At 37.1% G+C, this 25,430-nt stretch overlaps 1 protein-coding gene across 1 annotated transcript in view; it reads right to left on the bottom strand.

Moving 5' to 3' along the window:
- Positions 1-25,430, bottom strand: part of PCM1 (pericentriolar material 1) — an 82,775-nt gene that overhangs the window by 14,409 nt on the left and 42,936 nt on the right. Inside the window, exons 24-31 of the mRNA XM_054566132.1 lie at positions 24,440-24,611; positions 19,672-20,024; positions 12,820-12,984; positions 7,922-8,094; positions 7,441-7,572; positions 3,042-3,162; positions 1,421-1,573; positions 1,034-1,170 (exon numbers count right to left, since the gene is read on the bottom strand). Of these exons, the coding sequence (XP_054422107.1) occupies positions 1,034-1,170; positions 1,421-1,573; positions 3,042-3,162; positions 7,441-7,572; positions 7,922-8,094; positions 12,820-12,984; positions 19,672-20,024; positions 24,440-24,611 (1,406 nt within the window). The remainder of the gene's footprint in view (positions 1-1,033; positions 1,171-1,420; positions 1,574-3,041; positions 3,163-7,440; positions 7,573-7,921; positions 8,095-12,819; positions 12,985-19,671; positions 20,025-24,439; positions 24,612-25,430) is intronic.

Genomic DNA, 25,430 nt, shown 5'->3' with positions numbered 1-25,430 from the left:
GTCTCAAAAGCCTTAAAAAATATTCATAACCTCTGAACAAGAAATTTTATGCCTAACCATTACTTCTAAGAAAATAAAATGGGATAAATTTAGCTAAATCATTTAAGTGATGTTTAGAATGGTGAAAAAGAAAGGAGGATAAACATAAATAAATATTTTACAATAAGAACTGACTGAAATAATAGAAAGTTCTAGTCTATCAATACTCAACCCTCAGAGTAGCAACCAACACACAGCTCACTATGGCAATCCTACGTGGAAACTCGGGCTCTTCCTTTTTTGTACAACTACTACCTGTTGAATCACCTTGTCCTGGGCCCCAGTTCTAGGCCCCTTTCTCTTATCCAGTGTCCGCTTTAGGTAACTCTATCGACCATTAATAGGACCTGCTAATTTCCGTTGCCTGTTTCTCCCCATCTCTAGTACTACACCCTTATCTAAGCCACTATCATTTCTCATCTGATTTTATTGCGCTCCTGACCCCTATAATCAATTATCCAAACACAAAGCAAATTTTGTTTCTTACTTACTTAAAACCCTCTTGGAATGTCCTCCTGAACTTTGAACAAAGTCCAAACTGCAATCACGGCTATGTTCTACATAACTAGCCCCTGCCTCCCTCTCCAACTTCATCTCTCACAAATTTCCTACAGCCACATGGGTCCTCGTCTAGTTCCTTCGACATGCCCAACTAGTTCCTATTTTGGGGCCTTTAACTCTGTCTGGAATGACCTTGGTTTAAGCTGGCTCCTTATGCACATCTTTCCTTAAATGCTCCCTCTTTTGAAGCCTTTGCTGGCCCTCCACTCTGAAATACACACTATCCTATCATCATATTCTAATTCTCTGCATGGCACATATCACTATCTGATACACACTTACTATGTATTATATTTACTTTTTTGGGGGGGAGGGTCCATATTCTCATCCTTGCATGTAAGTTTACATGTGTTCTCTGAATTTATTACAATGGAGTGCTTCGTATGAATTAAAAAACAAAACAGAAAGTTTATTTCTAAGAATTATCGCTTACCTTTAAAAATGGAATGACTTCTTTCATAATTGCTTTAATTTGTCTGTCTAGCTGCTGAGTATCAATTCTAGGACACGGGACAGTAGAAATCTCACTTGCAGATTGCTGTGAACTATGATTTTCAGTAACAGGAGTTTCTATTTTAAAAGAAAAGATCCATTAGCCAAGTAAAGCCTACGACATTATACGTATGCACTGATGCAAATTCGAAAGAACATTAAATTATGACTTTATGCTAAAATAATACAAAGAAACATCTATAGTTCTAACACCCCTAATAATTAAAAGAAAGTGACCGCAAAACCACTGTCGTGTATCAGATGGGGTGAAAGTACTTGTTAATATACGGAAGCACGGTTTTTACTGTTCATGACTTCAGCGACTCACCTTCTACCTGGTTAACAGCAGTCGCGGCCCCACTGTCTCCCTCGACAGCCCTGCAGGTACACCTGACGTCTGCGCTACTTTCAGCCTCGGTTTTCATTCGTTCGTATTCCCTCATTCTGGCTAGTGCTTGATCCAAGTGGATCACAGTGTTACCTGCATATGGAACAGAAACGTGTCTCAAAAATATAAAAGCAAACCTTTTCATGTATTCCTCTAAATTTGTACATAAAAAAATAATGTCTGAACGAAGGGAAGAAAAACTAGTTTTAACAAGTTCCAGATATTGTAGTAGATGGGTATTTTCCAAACATTATCACATTCATTCCTTCAGTCCTTAAGATAACCTTGTAAAGTGGATGGTAGTACCCTCATTTTAAGGGAACTTAAGTAACCTGCACAGGGTTTCACAGCCTGTTAAGTGCTAAAGCAGGAATTTAAACTCAGGTCTCTTAGACTCTGAAGTCCATACTTATTTCAGTTGCTTCACTTAAAACAGTACATAAATTAATTCCAAAATGGCATGCAAATTCTGATGCAAACAACCTAACCTACAACAATCAATAAGGTAAGGAAAAGACCTAAGAGTGACATTTCCCAGTTCTCCTTTGTCTACTTCAAAGCTAATGCTGAATGTTTTGAGGGAAAAAATAAATCAGTAAATGAAAACATGTAGGCCTCAAAGTTACTGGCAACTCAGAAAGTGGGAACTACTAAAGGGGAATGTGTTTATCGGAGTGATTTTTGAAACTTTTCTCTATTATGAGTTCAGTACTTGACAAGCATTTACTCCGAAGGGAGCTGGCCTTAAAGGAAGACAACTGTTTTGGCAAAAGCTAGGTAAATAACTGAAGACAGGGGCAAGGTTTGGCCCTTCCCTCTGTAGTGGAAAAAGGCCTTTGAAATCATCTAACTCTGTCTCTCTCCACAAGAACACAGGCCAGAGCAATGGGGCCCTGCCGTGTGCACTAGCAGCTCGACGCCTGAATGACTGCGTCCCTGGGTACCTCCCGACAGGCTGCCGCCCGGAAAATGCATCGAGAGGCCCTCAAGTGTTTTCTTCTGCCTAATCTTGAAATTCAGGACTCAGGGTTTATTTTCTCTCCTTTGAGTTTGCAAACTTTCAAAATTTCTTTTTATTACTGATGAAAGAAATGCAACGTGCCATGACTTAGAATTACAAAAATTTCAATTCTTACTCCAGTTAAGATATTGACATCGTTCCTGAGGCTGTGACTGAATGAAGGCGTTGCTACCTGTGGATTCTTCCCACTGATTAACTGCAAGACTTGAAAGGGTGCCCGTTCTTCTCAGGGAACAGGAAATTAACATTTTCTAAAGTTCTATCATGCATGCTAGAAAGTTCTGTATTTTTTTCATAAGAGCATAGCAAGTTAGGTAGGATCCCCATTTTCTTAGTATATGTATAGAGTGAGAAAAGTTAGATGATTTGCCCAATGTCTAAGAGTTAAGAGACGGAAGATTCCTGAATTTAGACTGATGGATAGATTTTTAAGTCCTTATTCTGTAAGAACTTGTCTTTCTAGAATTTTGTTTCCTTACAAATGTAATTCAAAGACTGTAGTAAAGTCATGTTCTAAGATTATAAAAAAAGTCTGCTTACCCAGATCATCTGTTGCAAAAGGCTCAAAATTTGAAGATACAGACAGGACACTAGCATTATCAGCATCATTTTGCTCACTTATTTTATGTGTTTCTCTCTCAAAGTTCTTCTCAAAAGTTTCCTAAGTTACAGTTTTAAAACAAATAAAAATCACGAATATTTCTTATTTTAAAGTTGGATTAAATTAAAATTTTAACATAGAAACTATTTGCATAAAATTATACACTTAAAATCGTGATATAAACCCAAGTAATAATGCACCGAATAGAGAGTCAAAGAAGACAACCTTGCAGAACACTTGTCATTTTGTAGATGACAATACACAGAGCCAGCTACAGATTAAATTCTAACTTGGGAAACTTAATGTTGCACATGATTTCTGTACCCTCACGAAAAGTCTCCCATCTCCAAACCCTAGCAATGCCCAGAACCTTACACTATAATATGTACTTTTCTCGTATCAGAAAAAAAAAATGACAGCATCATTCATGTTTTTAGATCAACTTTATTTCAATGTAATTCACAAACAATATACCCATTAAGTATACAGTTTGAAGAGTTTTGAAAAATATATGCACTCATGCAACCACCTTTCCTAAAAATAAAGATCATTTCTATCAGCCCGGAAAGTTCCTTTGTACCCCTTTGCAATCAATATCCATGACACCCCACTCATATGATTTCTATCACCAGATTAGTTTTGTTTGTTCTAGAACTTCATATAAATGGAACCATTCAGTATGTACTCTTCACTCTCAGGCTTCTTTTACTCACTAAGTTTTGGAAATTAATCCATTGTTGTGTGTTTCATAAGTTAATGAACTTATTTTAATGGTTAAATAATAATCCATAATATGAATATACTAATTTGTTTATCCATTTATCTACTGATGTTCCAGCTTGAGGCTATCATGACTAAAGATGCTATGAACATTAGTGTAAAATACTTTTTTTTAATGTATATTTTCATTTCTCTTGGATGAATACCTAGAAGAGAAATTGCTGGGTCACATGCCAAATTTATGTTAACTTTATAAGAAACTGTAAAACTGCTTTCCGAAGTGGTACAATTTTACAAGCTCACCGGCAGTACGAGAGTTCCAACTGCTCCACGTTCACACCAACACTTCTTACGGTCCACCTTTCATTCCAGCCTTTCTAGGGGGCGTGAGGCATGCCTCGCATGCACACGGGCCATTTATGTGTCTGCCTTCATGAAGCACCCGCTCAAATCTCTTGCCCATTCTTGACTGAGTTGACTGCCTTAGAACTGACTTGTAAAGTTCTTTATGTAATAGTCTAGATTTGTCATTTGTCAGATATGCGTGCGCGCGCGTGTACACATACTGGGATTAGTCTCTCCTAATTTTAACTTTTAAAATAAAATTTAATCAATTTTTCTTTTATACTTAGTGCTTTTCATCCTAAGACATCTTTGCGTATGTCGAAATAAAGAAGATTCCCTTGTTTTCTTTGAGAAGTTTTATAGTTTCATTTTTTCCAGGATGTGAAGTACTTTCAAATTAACTTTTGTATATCGTGTGACCGGTGAATGGAGTGGGTGGGGGGCTGAAACTCATTTCCCAACTGTGTCCTTTCTCCTAGCTATAGATCTTTTAAAACTTTTTCAAATTATTAAATGAAAAGTTCTGTCCCTGATTAAAGAAAGGCAGGTATTAGCAAAAATGGTTTAGGAAATGAAACCATTTTGTTGCTCCATCAAGTAAGACCTGCTGGCAGACGTGCTTTTGCCATTTTAAAGCACCTGGAGTAGAAGATGCAAATTGTTCCTTCCTCTGCCTAAACCTCAATTCCTAATCCTCCTTCACTTATAATCCTCAGATGCCTGCTTTTACTTCTCTTTTTCTTGGGCATGAAGACTCCTACACACACTCTGAAATGCATTAGTGTAAAAGCTCCATAAATGAAGCTTGAAGGACCCTGACCCAGAAACATGGAGAATGAGACTGTCTGTCTGTCTGATATGGTAACCACTAGCCATGTAGCTAATTACAGTAAGTAAAATTTAAATTCAGTTCCTCAATCCCACTAGCCAATGGCCTCTGTATTAGACAATACAGATATAAAATATATCCATCATTATAGAAAGTTCTACTAGACAGCACTGCTCTAGATCAATGGGTATGAACACTGGATATTGTGCTGCTGCTAATTAAATGGCAATAAAGGGAAGATGTTGACATTAATGTTAACTTTAAGTTGTGGATAAAAAAATTAAAGAATTGACTTATTTATTTGAAAGTAATACTAAATATAGTTATTATGGCAAGTCCCTAAAATTATGGACTGAATCTTTGTGAACCCCAACGCCCCCAAATGCATATGCTAAAGCCCTGACTCCCAATGTGATAATATTAGGAGGTGGAGTTTGGGAGGTAATCAAGTTTGGGTGAGGTCATGAGGGTGGAACCCCCATGATGGCATTAGTGTCCTTAGGAAAAGAGGAAGCCACACTAGAGCTTCCTCCCACTGCCACGCAAGGACACAGAGAAAAGGCAGCCATCTGCAAGCCAGAAAGAGGGCCCTCAACAAGAAGCTGATCTGCTGACACAAGACCTCGAGCTTCCTAGCTTTCAGAGCCATGAGAAATATTATTTGTTGTTTAAACCATCCAGTACACAGTACTTGTTTTACCAGCCTGAGCTGACTAAAACACCTACTTATTTATGAAGCTGTACAGTTTCTTAAACTTTAACTTTAAAACCATGTCAACATTGTTATAAACTGTAGCTCAATTTTCAAAATTTGCTATTGATGATGCAAACCTATGTGCTTGAGTCTTTTAAAATAACTAGAAGTAATACTATGTACAAAACTTGGATAAAAAGGGAGGCACTAGAGTTAAAAATATAAAATTACTGCCCTGACTCATGAGGCTCAGTAACTTGGGTATCGTCCAGCAAACTAAAAGGATGCCAGTTTAATTCCAGGCCAGGGCACGGGCTAGGTCCCTACTTTGGAGGCACGCGAGAGGCAACCGATCCATGTTTCTCTTTCACATCAATGTTCCTCTCCCTCTCTTTCTCCCTCCCTTCCCCTCTCTCTAAAATAAATAAACATAAATAAATAAAACCTTTAAAAATAATGAAATTACTGAAAATGATTTATAAGAACACTTCATGCTCTCAGTAAGTTATTTCAATGCCTAATAAACTTTAACCTAGTATCTCCTATTATATATATATATATATATATAGCTGGACCAACTTCATTTCTCACACAAAGGAGTACAGAATATTCAATCTGTCATAATAACGACTAATCCCAAGTAGCAATTCCTTACATTAATTTATATCTGACATCGTAAAGTCAATTAAAACCATGTGGTTTTTAGACACAGGTTTACATTCATATTAGTATAGGAGTTGGAGCCTGGTGGAAACAGGCTCTAAGCAGAAAAAAATGACTTGGGAAAGTATTGTTTTAAACATGAATATAAATTAACAAGCAAAAGCCCTCAATAACTGTAAAAAAAATCACTGTATGTGAAGAAAGGCCAAGATAATCTTCTGAGAAAACATTACCTTTACTGTAAAAAATTATGTTAATATGTCAACAATGGACAGAAACAAAGTAACATGCTTTCAACACTCTACCTTTATCAGATATTTGCTAATCAATTATAGTACTCTTATCCATGGATATCCAGGTGCTAGAAATGGCATAAAAGAATGAATTTGCTGTCCTAAGACCACATATAATCTTTTACAACAGAATTAGGGTCTTAACTTTTAAAGAGGCGACTTCCAAATAAATAACCTAGCATGTTTCTCCTCAGTATCCTAGTAGTTTGCCATTCAGTCATGTAGCACCTGCCTACCACCACAGGTCCTACAAGAGAGGTAGGCGCTGTTTGGACAATGGATTTATTGAAAATATACCTTTCTCCTCACCAGCCTTTTCCATTTCCTTTCTACTTTATTTAAAGTTTTATTCAATTTTAATACAAAAAATTACATTTTTGTCCTGGATGTAATTTTCTTTTCTTTTATATATGCTTCTCTTCTAACCCAAAGACCCAGTTTATCTTGTATACATTTACTGAGGGGTTCTGACTGTGATCTGGTTGCTGTCTGGTTTACTGAATGTCTTAAAGAACACAACAAATATTACTAAATGTCTATGAGGAGGCAACTCCTATGATGGGCAATGGAAGTATAAATACAGCCACTTTAGACCTTATAATCAACCACTTATACATAAGGTATTCTGATTAGGTTTTAGACCTCATCTCAAAATAAAATGATTACACCTAGCTTTTTAAAAAAGTGGAAAACCAGATATATTAGGTATGCTCACAATTTATAACACCCTATTTAACTTTTGTTTAATGCATACTGAAATTATGTATAGATTTCATTGATCACTATCAGCTTACATCATCAGTAGTAGCAAGGCTTTCACTGGGAGTAAGTTCTGAGTTTGATGCTATCCAAGTACCAGAATTCGCTCCCTTTACATTTTCCCCTTCTTTTTCATGGTGCTCAGAAATGTGCGTGGATACTATGTCCTAAATAAGGAAATAAGATATTTATGTAAAACATAAACTTTCAATCAAAAATTTGAAAACAGAACCAGATTAAAGAAAAAATTCAATACTCCTCACCTCAGAGGTTAACTGTGAGGAAGAAATTAACACTGAAGATAAAATATTGACATATTGCTCAGAAAAAGACTTTATATAAAAGCTACTTAAGCTATACAAGAAGTTTCAAATAAAAGGGAAGAAGGCATATAGAAAATACATCAAAAGACGTAAGGAACAAGGACATACTTAACTCTAAGAAAACAACCAGATATAACCGTGAAGAACAGTGATACTAAATAGGATAGGAAAAAGAACATTAACTACCAGATACCTGCAACGCATATAAGGCCCTCTGTCTTAAGTAGTCTGTATTAAGCAGCTGAAGCTCATGGAAGAGTTCAATGAGAAAATGGGGACGAGATTCATTTTGAGAAATTAATGTAGCTACTTCAGAATAAATAGTATCCCGCAAAGCTTCGAACATGGAAAAATCACTCCCAGTTTCTGGAAGATATAAAATATCAGCAAGTTAATAGAGATGAAAATATATTTATAACAATTTCTATTAACTTGTATCATTACTGTCAGCCTTCAGTTACTTAAAAATTAGAATATACTTAATTCTATTTCAGAGCTTTTATAGTAAAACAAAAGGTCTTAAAATTACCAAGATAAAATTAACCATAAAAATACCTATATATACCGTATAATAAAAAAAATTTAAATGTATGAATAACATTACCTAGTGTTACTTGGATCGTAACTGTTTTTCAATAAAAAAAATTCTGGAAAATGTACATTTCATAGGAATAATCAGTGGAAATCTTTCAGCACTTGGATGAAATCAGCAAAATAATTTTTTTTCAGCTAATATGAACTTGTTACAAAGAAGGAAATTTGTTTAATAATGAGAGTAAACTAAATATTACCAATGAGAATTACCATTTAAGCTCTACAGAGTTATGTACAAATTCTCAAATCTCAACTCTGATTCTGTAGTGATAAAAAACTGAATTTGTGCCCTGATCAGGTGGCTCAGTCAATTAAAGCATCATCCCATACACCAAAAGGTTGCAGGTTCAATTCCCAATCAGAGCACATATGACAGGCAACCAATTGATTGTTTCTCTCTCTCTTCCTCTCTCTTTAAAAATCAATAAACATATACTTGGGTGAGGATTTAAAAAACAAAACAAACAAAACCCCCCACAAGTTGTAACTATAACATAAACATAACAGGTCAATTTCTCTACAGCATCACATCCTGACATATTTACAGTATACGGTATATGTTGGAACAGGCAGTGGAAATCCTCGGTTTCACAGAACCTAGGTATCACTCTATTATTTAGCAACAATTCTGCCATATGTATTTGTGGACAACACAGAATTATCACCCTTAATGATAAGAGTCATACTCCAGTACAAATTAGGAACTATTCTCATTTTGATTTCTCTATGGAAAAAAATAAAAGTTATCTGTAAGTGGGTCTTCTAGCTATCAAATTCTGTCAACAGTCTAGAGCAACAGTAGAACCACAAGCAGTTTAATACTCAAATTCCAAAAAATCAGTAGTAAGTTTCTAACAAAACTTGAAATGTTGACTGTTATGTTTTCAAATAAATCTGCAAAGATTATAAATTATAGATAATTCATTTATTGCAAAAGAATTAAGAAAATGCAAATCAAATTGGGTTTAATTAAAAAGACTTTCCACTAATTTCCTAAGCTAACATCTTCAGGTCTCAATTTCCATAAGTAAAATATAATAAAAATAATAAATATGCAATTTCCTACATATAAAAGGAAATGATATACTAAAGTTCTTAGTATTTTGAAATGTCCAAATGTGATACAGTACTACAAAAATAGTATTTATTATAAGCATAAAACAAAATTATCACTGTAGAAAATCTCTACTTACAGGAAAAATCCAGATAAGATATAATTTAATATGCAAACTTTCAATTTATATAGTATATTATAGTTTGACACAAAAATGTTATTTCAAAGACATAGGAATAAGCACATTTAGTATTTTTCAGATCTCTGTATGTGAGAAAAATAACCACTTTATTAAATGTCATTAAGGATAAAATCATTCCCAAATAACTGAATTATGTCAAACACATGCTTCCTCCCACCTGCAATAAAGAGGTGGAAGTTTGTGTCATTTTTCTCCTCCTGGACTAACATGCATTAGTTTAGGCTAGAAAAACCCTTGCTCTCACCAGGTTTCTCTGACTCTATATTGTTTTTACCCTCACTATTTTCAGAGTTCTTTTCTTTAGGAAATGCCACTGAGCTCAGCTTTGTCTGTGTCAGCTACTTGTTCTTCTTCCTTTGATTCCTCTAAAGATTCCTAACAGGCTTTTGTTTTCATGCATGGGCAGTACAGGGGGAATTAAAGAATATTTACAATTCTAAATCACACAGCACCATACTTAATGAAAATACAGTTTAAAACAAAATCAGCATTGTGGAATCTGTAATTTTCCATGACCTTATTTATCATGGTCTTTCCATGCATGTCCTAGTTGCTTTTGTTTACTAGTTTATTTTCTATAGATATTGATGGGTAATGAAAAAATAAGCAACTAAATGAAGTCATACAGAATACTTAACACTGCAAATCTGAGGTATGAATAAAAAAATTGTTTCCCCAAATTATTAATGCTCTCAAGCATTTAAAAATACTAAATACTAAATAAATTTTTACTAAAACACAAAATTACGAAAATGTTTTCTGTTACCCATATGAATGTGTTGGTTACATTACATACACAAACAGAAAATGAAAACAAAAAGAGCAGCCAATTTTACTAAGTGAAAGGCTTTGGAATTTTATGAATATGAATTATCTTTGACTTTTACAAGCCAAATAACATATGCACTAGCTAAATCTAAAAAATAAAAAGTTTTTAAAAATTAGAGCAATGAAACAATGTTTTTTTAGGACCAATGGAAAAAAATTTACACAAAGTGGACACCAAAACTAAACATATTGTTACCTGGTGCTTCATTGCATGCATTTCTGTTAGACTGCTGTAGTATTCTCCTAGCATGTGCTGTAGAAAAGGCAGACATAAGGATGAACATAAAATGTGTATGAGTAGTAATGATAGGGTCTATAATAGGAATAAATGAATAAAAAATTAAATAAGCAAATTTCTTTAAAATTGTTTGCCTGAACTGAAATGTTATGCTCTATTTAAAAATAATCTCATCAGTGAAAATAAAAGATTTGCAATAAACTACTTTTAATGTGACTGATGATCACCACCCTAAGAATTCTCCCACTCACCCCCAGAAGCATACTTATCAAGGTGAACCTTCCACCTCTCCTGAGGGAGAAGAGGGCTGCATAATTTAATACTACCAGTCATGTATGTTACACTCGAATAATCATATAACAAAACCATTACATGCTATAAAGAATTTTAGGGTAGTGGTTAACATGAAAAATAAGTCTTTTTAGAAAGTATGTAAATACATACAAAGGTGTATTAACACTATTCAAACATTTTTCAAGTCACCGGAATTCAGTCATTTTATTGTTCTAAGTGACAATAATAGGGACTGAAGTGCTATGACCAACTGTCAATTACTTATGTAGCTGATAGCTTTTCAAAGTAGTGCCTGTCCCTAACCCGCACTCAAATGTTTACTCTTTGAAGGTATCACAATTAGATATAGTGAAAGGAGATGAAAATTATAAAATTTTGTGATCAGGACAATAGAATTAATATTTTTGCCAAAAGGACTGAAAACTGAAAGCTTGGCTCTACCATTTCCAAGCAATATGACCTTGAAGAAGTCACTTTAAGGGAAAAAAAGTGGCGTTTCTTTTGTGATTACAAAAGTAATAAATATTACTATAAAAGTTTTAGAAAATATAGAAGTTTAAAGATGATAAAGCCACTATTAACATTTTGATGCACTCTCTTCCAGTGCTTTTGCATTCAGATTGTTTAAATATAGTTGAAAGCATACTGTTAAAAAAAACACTAAATCTCAATTTTTTCCCCCCCTTTTGTCTCCTGAGGATGGATTCCTACAGTTAAATTACTGGGTTAAGGGCATGACATTTTAAAGAAAAACTGCACCAGTTTATATTACTGGCCCTTTATGAGTGTTGTGAAAAACCAGGTACCTTTCTGACCATGTATCCATCCTCATCCTCATTTACACACAGAAATAAAACCAACTCACAGGATTATGAAGCTCAAAGGAAATGAGTAGTTTGTTTTAATTTATAAACAATGAAGCACAATACAAATGGTAGCTGCTATCATCATTTTCACCGAAGGTCTTGATTGACAACTAAAAATCGAGAGTTTGTATTACTGTCTCCTTCTCATATTTCTTTGCAATAAACTTATTCTTTATAAAGTAGGGAAGTACTAGCACTTAGGTAGACTCAAACAGTGGCAAAGGCATGACCCCATTCACTCAGGGCACACTGACTGGGGGACCGCCGTGTGTCAGGCAGCATTCTAACATTTAACACACAGGGGTGGAAGGTGGTATCTGCTGCCACGGGACTTAAAAGGGCGATACAGACATTTAAACAGGTAAACACTAGACAATGTGAAACAGGCAACAGAAAAGCTTATACAGGCTATGATAATAACAAAAATATAGAAAGGGAACCCTATCCTGCCTTGCATTTGGATACAATTTCAGAGTTACAGAACTAAGGTTACTTAAGGGTCCAGCAGAGAAAAGGACTCACAAAGAGCAAAAAGGACTTGCAGAAAAGACAACTGCTGAGGTAACAAAAAGCGGGAAAGCTGTGGGGAAATTTCAGTTCGGTACTGCTCAAAGGGTGAAGTAAGTTCAAGGCTGAATGTCTGCTGGCCAGATATGCAACATGAAGGCATTAAGGCATCTGGACTTTCGCCAGCAGGCATGACAAAGGCCAAAGGTTTGAAGCAGGAAAATGACATGGTTATACATCTGAATCCCTAATCAGGTAAGATTTTCAGAATTTCAAATTAGGAGTTCCAGATCAATGTTAACTCTAGTTTTTTGTTTAGAATTAAAATGCATGAAAAGCTAGCATCATAACAATAAAAAATTCCAGTTTTAGTGTACTGTACTATCTACATAAAACATTGCAGATGGCAGAGAAGTGTGATAGACCAATTTTAAAACTTGTTTTAATATAGCTTTCAAATTTAAGATGAAGAAGTCCTTAAATTAAAGCAAATCAAAAAGGAACATACCTGAAGATATTTCTGTAGACCTACTACATTTTATTATTTTTTCCAGCTGTTCATGATTCTGTCTGCTGAATACTTTTGCTTGAACAGGCTCTTCAGTCTGGGCTGAATGTCTGTTCCTATTTTTGCAAGGTTCACATGTGCTAGACATACTGGCACTTTCATACCCTTGAGTAAAAAAAGTGACAACTATTATCAGTTGTAACTAACTCAAACTGAAAGGGAAATTGATTTCCATAGTGAAATAGTACAAGTAACTCAATTTAGCATGCTGTGAAGGCCTGGTATAAATAAAATATGAAAGTAAATGATATGTCTTGGAGATATCTTTGCAACAATCTTTGGAAGCATGGGATAATAGTAATCAATGCTATTTGTTCACTGTCCTGTGATACCCATTTTAATGAGTATAGTATGTCCCAACTCAAACTATATGGCAGATTTACATGACCCAGGCTCTCTACTAGACTCCAAGTTATCATTTTTTTCAGTATTAGGAAATACAAGAAAAGAATCACATTCAATCTATGTAAAATGTCCATAATAAAGAGAGAAGGGTAATGGGCATTAGATAGTCAAATACGTCTGCTTTCTTACTATAACTTTTGTGTAATATGACTTAGTTTAAAAAGTCTTATCCACACACAGCCTATACATGTTATTCTACTAAATTTTCCTGCTACATGCCATCTATTCCCTGTATCTGAGTCTATTTCTATTTCATTTATTTTGTTCTTTAGATTCCACATATAAGTGAAATCATATGGCATTTACCTTTCTCGGATTTATTCCACTTAGCATAATACCCTCAAATCCATCCCTGATGTTTCAAAAGGTAAGATTTCATTCTTTTTTTTTTAATGGCCAACTACTATTTCTCTGTGTAGAAGTACAACTTTTTTACACACTCATCTACTGATGGTCACTTGGGTTGCTTTCACAGCTTGGTTATTGTAAATAATGCTGCAGTGAACATAGGGGAGCACATACCCTTTACAATTAGTGTTTTGGGTTTCTCCAGATATATCCCTGAAAGTGCAATCACTGGATCATAAGGCAATTCCATTTTTAATTTTTTGAGGAACCTCCACATTGTTTTCCAAATCCTTTGATTTGTTGATATAATAAATTATGTTCATAGGTTTCCTGATAATGAATCGTGATTACATTTCTGTAAAAAACCCTACTGACAATGGTCTAATAGTCTTTTGATATACTGGTGGATTAAATTTAATATTTTACTTTTACTTTTGAATTTATATTAACTGAAACTGATCTATTATTATTTTACTGAACTGTTCTCTCTTCTTTTCACTTTCCCCTACATAAAGGTCTCTACTCTGATTCCTGTGTTGCTTCTGTAGGTTTCCTCAGATAGAACCTATAGTAACTTTTCATCTTACAGGTGAAGGGTGTCATGTTGGGGTACAGGATTTCTGAGTTGCAGCCCTTTTTGGTCCATATATGGCTATTATTCCATTTTCTTCTACTTTGTGTGTTATAAGGTTGTCTGATGTCAGGTTCTTTTTCATTGTTTGCAACTTGTTCTTTCAGTTTGGAGCTTAGCAGACTTTTACTAAGTCCTCAGACTTCTGTAAGTTAATGAGGAAGTGCTCGCGCATGCCCACCCCTCCCGCCACTTGCTCCTGGCTGGACAGCAGCTGGCTCTTTTCATATGCAGCCCTGGGTCTTTCTTCATTAAAGATCGCCTTTATTTTAATTATATCTCTCTACCTGCTTTTATTTCCCCTTTAGAACTCACTGTATGTCAGATCTCCAATATCTGTCTTTAAGCCTCTAATCATTTTCAAAAACTTGATTTCTGTGTCTTAGTACTTTGTGCTCCAGGCAATGACATAACTCTTCCCCTCGATTTCCTGGGCCTTAATAACATTCATTCTCTTTTTCAAATAACCTAAACACTATATGTGAAAATCATTTTTTCTAGTCCTAAAGAATTTGTTAAAATTCAAACCTCCTCAAGCATTATGATTTTGTTCAAGTGTTTATTTCCTCAATAAATCTGTCTTTACTAGATTAGCTATCTGTGGCCTGCTCCCTTTTATGCGCACTGTTATATGCGCTAGGCTAGTCGCTGCTCTTATGTTCCATTAAGGCTGGACCCAAGTGCTAGGTAGCTTTGATGGCGCCATGCTGGCAGTGCGTGGGCTCTCACTCCCATGGGAAAGCACCGTTCTGGCTAACAAGCTGTCAGTCTCCCACTGAGACGGTAAGAGAAAGCCTCTCCACTCTTCAGCCTCCTCAGCTGCACAGACAAATGCTCTCAGAGGTTCAGGGTAGGGAAGGTGCCACCTACATGTGCAGTGACACCCTTGTCCATTTGTACCGTGAAGTGACAAAAGAGTGCTGCTACCCTTGGAAGGGAGGGAGGTGCCCAGAACAGAAAGAGTCGCAGGGCTCTCCTCAGTCAAGTTTTCTCTGAGAATCCCAGGGCTCTGACCTTTGCTCCGCACGCTCTTTGAAGGAACCAGCAGAACCTAAAGCGTTGCTGCTCCCATCCTCCAGATCACAGCAGCTGCTCTGCTGATAACAAGTTCCCAATGTGCTGTCACTTAACTCTCTGTGACGTCCCACCTGGAGTCAACCTTCCCTTTCGACTTCTAGAGCCTTTTTTCCAGTTAGAACTTCATCATCTCAAATTTAAGTCCCTGGTTTCTTCACTGCTGTCTCAGACTAAAGTCTAGCCACACTCTACTCAAAACTTAAAGGACAAAGAGCTCTCTTGGTTACTTTTGACCTTCACATAAAACAGGTCCAACAATATAGGGTATGAATGCCAAAAGTAATATGTAAAACAATACGATTTGTAGTACTATCATTCCCTTAATAGCCAACAAAGCTCTGAAGAAAATAATTTAAAGTATATTATTCTAACAAGAACATTTACATAAAGGAAATTAAGCTTTGGCCTACTGTTACTGAATAATGGGAAAAGTGCTGAATGAGTTCTAACAAAATTAAAATATATATTACATGACATACACAAAATCCTCTCTGGGGAGCCCCATTAGGCACTTCAAAGACAAACTTACCTTCCAAAACAGTTGAAACTGTGAAAAGCATGCAGTGAAACAAACAAAAAAAATTTATAACTATGATTTTCTTTGATTCCCAAATTAAAAATCAAGGGCTAGATTTCCAAAGGTAAGGTACTAGAGTGTAGTTGAATTATTTCTCTCTTGGGTACTTTAACAGTAATCCTCCAGGGAGAAAGGGAGACTTTCAGAACGTTAATAACACTTAGAGTGACACTGGCTAAGCCAGCCAGACGAGCAGCAGCACATGGCGTTCACCACTGGACGGTGCCGTCCCCATCCCAGCCCCCATCCCACTCCATCACGCCTTCCGTTACGTCCGTTTTGTGCCAGGGCCCGTGGCTGCCGCAGGCAGCACAAGCAGTACGCCCACCTGTGGCCACTGTGGGGCAGCAGCCCGGCCATGGCACCCTGGGCCCCGCACGGACACACACACGCCACGTAGGTAAGCACTGAACTGCAGCCCAACCTAGGCCTTGGCAGGAGGCCTTAGGATCCTCCTCTCGGAACGGGGAACAGGAGAACCTGGGAGGCTTGTGAGAAGCTGCTACGTGGCAACTTTCACTCGCCTCGCCCTTTCCCCAGCAAGCTGCCAGGAGAGCGTTTCGTCTCCTGGTTCTGATTCCATGAGACCCTCCCGTCACAGCCCATGGCACAACTCCATTCTGTGACGCGGCCGGGCTACAGGCGTCCACCGCTCACGCACGTCACACCTGTCACCCGGCGCCTTTTGTTTCAGCGTCGTCCTTGTGGCGTGTGGAACGAGGGGTACAGGGAGCTGGCACCTTTAGCTACTCCTCTTTTCTCTGTTTAGGTAAGTAATAAACTCTCTGAATCTAAAAAGGGCTGTTTCTTCACTGGCTGCACCTGTCGGGCCTTGCCATGCCTGATGCTCAACATCGACTCCACCTCAATCTTCATTAGTGAGTCACAGGAAGGGTCGAAGTGGAGAAATGAAAAGATTCAGGGACAGGCAAAACCCGGAAGTCAGTACATTAACAATTCTAGCCAATTTTCCACGAATAAAAATGAGGAAAATCTAGAATATATCTTCCTACTCTCTCTAATGATATCGAAAGAGGAAACGGGCCTAGCAGATTGTAGCCAAATTAGGGGTCTGATAACCAGATTATAGCTTTAATAACTGAAACGTGCAGCAAGGCAAAAAAAATCCCGTTCACCTCTTAAAGTCTGAACGTGAACGGAAGTTTAAAAGATGATTATCACATAATTTGTAAAACCATACTTCACACACTGTAACATGTATCTTTACATGCAAAGGCTTTCTAAAGATTAAAATACATGACTATCACAGGAAGCAAAGTGAAACGAAGGTTTAGCATGCCACTTCTGAAAGAATGTCAACACGTGCAAAAAAAGGCCCCGACCCAGCCGGTTTAGTACATCTGGGACGGCAAAACCGCCTGAACCCCGTCTCTCGGGACAGCAACCACGCTGGCCTACCTGTCATCTCCGACTTCCTTCCCCCAGGCCTCTCACCTCCCCTGGGATGGCCCTGTACCTTTCTGTTTCAATCTGGAATGCTTTCCAAGCTCTCCATCCACTCTACTTCCATCACCAGTTCCTTTACAAGCATACATTCTTTATTCTAAGGAATCATGGCTGCTCCTACGCCATCAAGAGAACAAAAGCAACAAAGCGGTGCTCTAGCTCTGTGTTCCTCAGACTTTCCGTGCATCTCTTCATATTAAAACTTCTAAATCTTGCTAAAATGCACACTGAAAACACACACTCACTCCACTGGTATCAGAGGGGCCCAAAAGCCTGCATTTCGATGAAGCTCCTAGATGATGCCAATGCTGCTTGTCCATGGCTCATATTCTGAATACCAAGGATTTAGCTGACTAATTTGATTTCGCTAAATTATTAGTTTGGTTCTGCTATTAAATCTTTTATTTTTTGTATGTGTGCCTTACAGATGTGTCTTGACTATCTACTGATCAAATGTGCATGTATGTTTTTTGCAGGTATTTTTATACTTAAATAAAAGAGAGCACACAGATCACAATGTTAGTCTTTGCCTTGAAGTAAAAAACCTGCATTACATATATAAAAGCATAACTCCTCAGAATAAAAGAATTTCAAAAATACAAATACATCAGTATTTCTAGGGTTAGGCAGGCATGGCCCTAAATTGGCTGAGGGTCCCCCAAGACCCTGGCACTCCCAGTGCAGTCCACAGACCAACACTGGCAATGCACGGGGGCTCATCAGAAATGGAGGCTCCCGGCTCCCTCCCCTGGGGCAGTGAATCAGAATCCGTCCTTAACCAGAACTCCCGCCAAAACCTCTGAGGCATTTGCGTTAGGGAGCACCGCCATACACACTCCAATTAACTAGGTGACTAGGAGAAGACTAGGATAAAAAACGTTAGTTTCCCCTCATTTATTCACATGACAGAAAACACTGGAGCGAAGGGGCAAAGTACTGGGGAATAAAAATTCAAGGAGTTACCCGAAGGACCTCTCAAAATGGCCACTATCTACTTAAATGTCCTCTGGAGGTACAAGAATAATCTTGGAAAAAGCACAGTAGTTGTATTTTCATTCAACTGAATGGTTTCTGATCACTCACTACTAAATAAATTAGCTCCTCCCAAGCCCATACAACTAGAAAATTATTTTAAAGATGACAATATATGCTGAGAAAAATGTGACTCATCAAATTTGTTTGTTTAACCATCAAGTCAGATTCTTCACATGGGGATAAAGGTAGGAGCCATGGAGGTGAAGGATTCATAAGCAGTCAAATAAAAAAGAAAAAGTGCATGTATTCTTTTGCACATCTAGTTTCCATCAGATTTTTCAAGGGTTCCATTAACCGAAAATGGTTAAGATGAATGCTGCCAGTTTACAAGCGTACTTTTTACTACAGGATTTCTTAGGGCCTTTACTATACTTATATGCATTGTGAGCTTCCAAGAGAGGGAGTTAACAATGTGCAGTGATTTTGCAAACTTTTCTGATTATAAGCCTGCAATACTTTATTCTTAAGCACCAAATACTATCTCTTTGAAACCAGAACCATTCAAAGACACAGCTGAAAAGTATCCTTTGCAAACTTGAAGGAGCAGCACCCTTTAGCTAATATTCCAAGTTTTAGCTGGAAAAACTGATTTTAACCTGGTGCTAATCCTCATTAAATTCTTTAAAAATCATTGAAAAAAATTAAAATCACGGAAAAAAAATTTTAGTGTCATGTAGTTAACACTATAAAGAGAACTGATATGATACTCAATGGTAAGAGTCAATAAAATACAGGTTAATGTTATAACCTACTACCTAAGGTTCAGGGAAGGCTAAGAGCAAACTTGGGCAATTTCATCAATGATATTCAAAGACTGCAATGTACTTAGAGGCCCACATTTCTTCAAGTGAATCAATCAAGTACCTAACCAGAAGTCATGGATAAAGTATTGAATGTAGAACAACATGTGGTAATAAAAGAGAACAGTAAAACTAAGACTTTAGTAATTCTGAAGTAACCTATAAGATTTGGAAAAAAAATCTTCTGAGTTCACAGTAACCACTTACATAAAAAAATATAAGAGGCTTGAAGGAGGACAAAAAAGAAATGCAATGTTCTAAAACATCTACAACATTAAATGCTATATGATAAATTTTGTAAAAAACAAAAAATTTTGTAAAAATGACTCTGTTCAAATACTTCTAGATCAGCGCCCATCCATCTAGCCACAATGAAATGAACTGTGTCAACATGCCATAGGAAAGCTACCAACATTTACACTGATGAGTATTCAGCAAATTTAAATACTTACCAACATTTTTAATTCTGCTTTTCAGCTGAGTAGAATGCCTCTTCTTACTCTTTGATTTGGGAGTTCTGTCTTTAGATGCCAGGCTGGCCTGTGCAGATGCTTTTCTTGCCTTGAACGTTTTCGACACGGTGGTCGGATCTACCGGATCAGGCATGCTGCTAAAGCTTTCTAATGACTCTTCATCAAACTGGCGCCTTCTGCTGCTATCTGATTGATTTTTGCGATTACTATTTGTAGATTTCTCTACAGAAACTGCAAATCCAGTCTTGATGAATGGTTTTTCCACTTCATCTTCTTGGTCAAATAACCATGGTGTTCTACTGTTTTCCACCTCCTCTTCAGGCTTTTGATTCCTTACACCAAAGAAAATGAGTTTTTAGAGGTTACTATCATAGATTTCTGTTTACTGAAAACTCAAGATATAGTACTTAAAATATAGTCCTGTAGATTTCAGTAAGTAAAATCATCAACAGGCTATAAAATATCTTCACAAAAATATGCATTAAACATCCAAATACTCTATAAGCCAGCATTCTAAATTATTTTAAACTTTAATATTAAATTCTTCTCACAAAACCATTTTCACTGGCAAAAGTCCCAAAGCAACAATCGACCATTTATATCACAAAAGACTAGGGAATAAAAAGGTCAAGGACAGGTGGCACATATAAGGAAAACCCCCAAAATTTGAAGGAACAGCTGAGAAAGACCGGTAGCAGAGGGTGTGAAACACACATGCGTCTGTGTCATCTGAAGTTTAACTAGAACCAGAATTTGGTGAAAACAATGTTAATGCAACTAGTCATTTATTCCTCCACACATTAAGTATAGTTTAGTTGTACTAGTCTAGTGTCATTTTCAAATATTATCTGCTAAACACGGCATCTTTTAATATGCTAATAGGCATTTACTGGTCATCTAAGTTTGGAAAAAACAAAAAACAAAACCCCACCAAAACGAAAGTTAAACAGGTCTACAGGATTCCTCACAACGTTTATTAGGCCAATGTACTTTATAAAATGTCTTTGATGGGAACAGAGTGAGATGTCCAAAACCTTTTATCACAGAATCTGATATGGACAACAGTGTTCCAGACCTAAGAACGTAATTTGGGAGACCCTGACTTAAAAGAGTTTAACTTAACACTAAAGTTAGCAAACCTACAGTTTGCAGGCCAGATTGAGCCTGCTGCCTGTTTTTGTACAGCATGAGAGCTAAAATGATGTTTATATTCTTACCTGGTTGAAAAAATTAAAATCAAAGGAGACAGGTTTGTAACACAACTATATGAAATTTAATTTCAGTGCCCATAAAGTGTTATAAGAATACAGCCACTCGTTTGTTTACATACTGTTTACAGTTGCTTTGTGCAAAAATGGCAGAGATAAATGGGCATGGAAAGTACTGTGTGGCCTGCAGTGTTTACTATCTAGCCCTTCACAGGAAAGGTTTGCTGACCCTGGCCCAAAACTACAGTATTCCTTCCACCTGACCACTTGTTGTCACCAGCCACTCAGTTCAGAGAACCTCCACTAGTTGAGATTCTGGGGAGATCAGGTCTAATCTGAAGGGTGTCAAACACCTAAAACAATATTAGATATCCACAGCCATCTTTTTTTTTTACTATCAATTATATATGAAATATGGATAATAATGAAGTAGGTTCCTTCCAGTAGGTTGGCTATTTACTAAAGCTTTGAAAAAATGTTTACTGCTTATGATGGAGATTCAGTCAACCCTCATTTCCGAATGGCAACTGTACACTAAACACTATTAGGCTCTGACAACAGAATACTTTTATAAAGCAAAATGAGATTAATAGGAAAAAAATGGCTAGTACAGCTAAGAAAAACAAAGTCAGGGGGACAATCACAGGATTTCTAGAGGCAAATACAAAGTTGAATTTATGAGCTTTTGGCTACTCAAGAAAATCATGATTTAACAATTAAACAGTGTCGAACTGCTAATTCAAGAGCCCTAGACCTGCCCGATCCCATAACTAAAGGGAAGAATAATGTTGAATTATATTATTTCTCAAGGACTAGGAAAGACAAAAATCATATTCTGTCAGAACAAATACTAGGCTCAAATGACCTATAAGATTTGATCATTCTAAAAAGAGTCTTTGACACGAACAGCCAGTCTTAGCTCATGCTTCAGGTTTTTCTAAAATCTGTCAAAGCAGCAGCACCTGGCCTCTGCGTGCCCTGCACCTCTCACTACGTGGCCCCAGGCCTGGCACTAGTGGCAGCGGGGCTTGGTTCGCAGCTGGCCTCACCTGGGCACCTCCAAGCCCAGCACAAGGAGCAGCCATCTGCAGACTGCTTTGTAGCTCAGGCCTGGCGACTGCAGGGAGGAAGAACACAGGCAGCAGGTGACCTTAGCCTGCACTTCCCGGGAGGCCCCAGATCCAGAGCACCCAGCGGACAGCTTGAGACCACATCAAAGCACCACCAACAAACCATTGCCACAAGCAACACACTCAGGGGCGAACTCAGTGGGTACCAGAGCCTCACTGAAGTAAATCCTGCTCTGTGGGGTGGGCTCCTGCACAGCAGAACCTCCACGGTGTCTGGAGTTGGTGGACACAGCCGCTCCCTGCAGCTGACCGGCCTGGGAGTAAATCTCTCCCACTGAGGTGTGGACAGCAATCAGAGCTCAACTACAATAGGAAGGTGTGCTCAGCCCACACAGGGGCGTACCTTAAGTGCCCAGCTTGGGTGATCAGGGAGGCTGAGACAGTGGACCTAACAGAACAGCTACTACATTAAGCCACTTTACTAAGCCTGGGAGACGTAGCAGCTCTACCTAACACATAGAAACAAACACAGGGTGGCTGCCAAAATGGGGAGACAAACATGTCCTAAATGAAAGAACACAAGGAAAACTCCAGAAAAAAAAAACTAAACAAAATGGAGACAATCTACTAGATGCAGAGTCCAAAGCAGTGGTTAAAAGGATGCTCAATGACCTTAGAACTTGAATAGCATAAAAAAGGACACATAAATCATGAAAAATAAGCAGTCAGAAATGAAGGATACACTATAGGGAATCAACAGTAGAGTAGATAAAGCTGAGAGTCCAATCAGTGATTTGAAACATAAGGAAGCAAAAAACACCCAATCAAAACAGAAAAAAAAAAATCTAAGAAAATGAGGATAATGTAAGCAGCTCCTGGGGCAACTTCAAGTGGACCAACACTCACATCATGGGGATGCCAGAAGAGATGCAGCGAGAAACTGAAAACCTAAACCTATTTGAAAAAAACAATGACAAAAAATTTCCCTAACTTGGTGAAGAAAAGAACATACACGTCCAGAAGCGCAGAGTCCCGAACAAGATAAATCCTAAGAGGCGCACACCAAGACACATAATAATTAAAATGCAAAATGTTAAAGAGAGAGAATCTTAAACGCAGCAAGAGAAAAGCAGTTAGTTACCTACAAGGGAGATCCCATAAGACTGTCAGCTGATTTTTCAACAGAAAACTTAGCAGGCCAGAAGGGATTAGCAGGAAGTATCCAAAATGATGAAAAGCAAGGACCTACAGCCAAGGTTGCTCTACCCAGCAAAGTTACTATTTAGAATCGAAGGACAAGTAAAGGCTTCCTAGATGAAAAAATGCTAAAGGAGTTCATCACCACCAAACCAGTGTTATATGAAATGTTAAAGGGTCTTCCTTAAGAAGAAAAAGGAAAAAAAAGATTTAAAAATTTGAACAATAAAATAGCAACAACTGAATCTAAAAACAAACTGAACAAACGAACAGAAACAGACTCAGATAAGAGAACACATTAATGGTGCAAGATGGAAGGGGGGTTGAGGGAACAGATGAGAAAGGTGAAGGCATTAAGAAGCACAAATTGGTTGTTACAGAACAGTCATAGGGATGTAAAGTACAGCACAGGGAATACTGTCAATAATATTCTAATAACTACGTATGGTGTCAGATGAGTGCAAGGTTTATCGGGATGATCACTTAGTAAGTTATGTAATGTCCAATCACTGGGGTGCACACCTGAAACTAATATAATAATGTACGTCAACAGTAACTGAAAAAGAAGAATCAAAAGTTTTTTTCTTAATTAAGTAAAAACAAAAAGTCCGTATTTTTACCAGTTCGCTGTCAAAATCATTTTATGGGTTAACGATAAATGTTATTTATCTAACTGTAAATATGCTTACAGAATAATTAACCTGACCCAATCTAACTTGTGTTTGACACTGAGTCAAAATTATATTTGGTCAGAATATCAAATAAAAATAATAATAAATACTGAGAAACAGATAATGAAATTACATGACTGATACCATGTATCACTAAAACTTTCTTGGCTAAAGTTGTTTTTCTAATCGAACAGCACTCAACATCACATAGGACAGGCCTTAGGAACTCATTCTGATCAGGAGCTCCAAATCAAGTAAAGGGGCCATCACTTTACAACAATTATCCTCTAGTAGTTAATTGTTAGTCCTAAATCAGTGAACTTAAAGACACTGTAAGGGTCAGGTCTTATCCTTTCAAAACAAATCTCACAGGACACTGATCAAAATGTTGAACTGCTGCTATACCAGGCATTAGCAGCAGGTGTATGCCTGAGAGACATCTGGTCAGATGTCGGTGGTCTGATATTCCCAACACTACCAAGCAAAGAATCACCAATATCCTCCCTAGTTGTGTTTTCATCATATATAATTAAATGCAGTCACAAAAGAGATTAATGTGAACTATTAAACACATAATGAATTATGTTTGCAATCGAGTTACCTTTGTTTCTCTGCTCCAATAGAAGAACTACTTTCAAAAGGTTTTGGAAAAGCCATATATTCTGTTTTCCCAGAAGAATTCTGGGCTAATGGTTGCTGTTGTTCAGTGGGTGTAGAAATATTCTGAGAAAAATCTCCAAAATTAGAAGGAAATAAAGGGCTGAAATTCATACCTAATAAGTAAAAGCAATGGATAAGACAAAAATAAACACCTTTAGCCTTATCATGAAATCAAAAGACAGTTTTAATTAAAGGTGTCATTCATATCCATCAAAACAAAAATTGTTAATTAAAATAAACACATTTATTAAATCAGTTTACAGCTCAGTACACCGTTTTCAACATCAGTGTATACAAAGGTAAATAATGATCCCATCTCCTTAGAAAGCTAAGAGTTAGAAATAATAGTACCTAACATCAAATTATTACATGGTGTCAGACTGTACTGTAAGCACTTTACACGTTGTTTTGTTTAATGATTAAAACAACACTATGAAATACATGTTCTATTCATTTTACCAGTGAGAAAATAGGGAGGTCTAACAAATGGGAAAACAGGTTAGATGCTTGGTCTGCCTGACTGCAAAGCTTATGTTCTTTCCACTCTATTTTAATTGGGAAAATAGAATACAATGAAACGTTTACCACACGGTGCTGTCTCAGAGGTCATTTGCATGGCACTACTAACAACTTGGGGGAGGAAGTGCGCAGGGAAGGTGTCACCAAACTGAACCAGTTTGTGAAGAATGAGCTGTCTTTGAACAGGACTGGCATCGGCAGGAAGCACATTACGGTGAAATGGAACTGCATGTACAGTTTCTTATATTACTTGTTACTTAAAAGACTACTCAATAAACACTTCCTTTCAATACTAATCGATACACAAGAACTAAAAAAGCCTGTTAAATGTTCTAACACTATTGTTTTTATATCCTGTTAAGAAACTACACTGCGACATTTTTATTTATTTGTATTTACATTCACAAAGCCCT

The sequence above is a fragment of the Pteronotus mesoamericanus genome, unplaced genomic scaffold (assembly GCF_021234165.1).
Source record: "Pteronotus mesoamericanus isolate MK-2021 breed Mesoamerican mustached bat unplaced genomic scaffold, CSHL_Meso_final contig_169, whole genome shotgun sequence".
In the NCBI taxonomy this organism is placed as follows: domain Eukaryota; kingdom Metazoa; phylum Chordata; class Mammalia; order Chiroptera; family Mormoopidae; genus Pteronotus; species Pteronotus mesoamericanus.
This window is presented reverse-complemented; position numbering and strand designations above follow the sequence as displayed.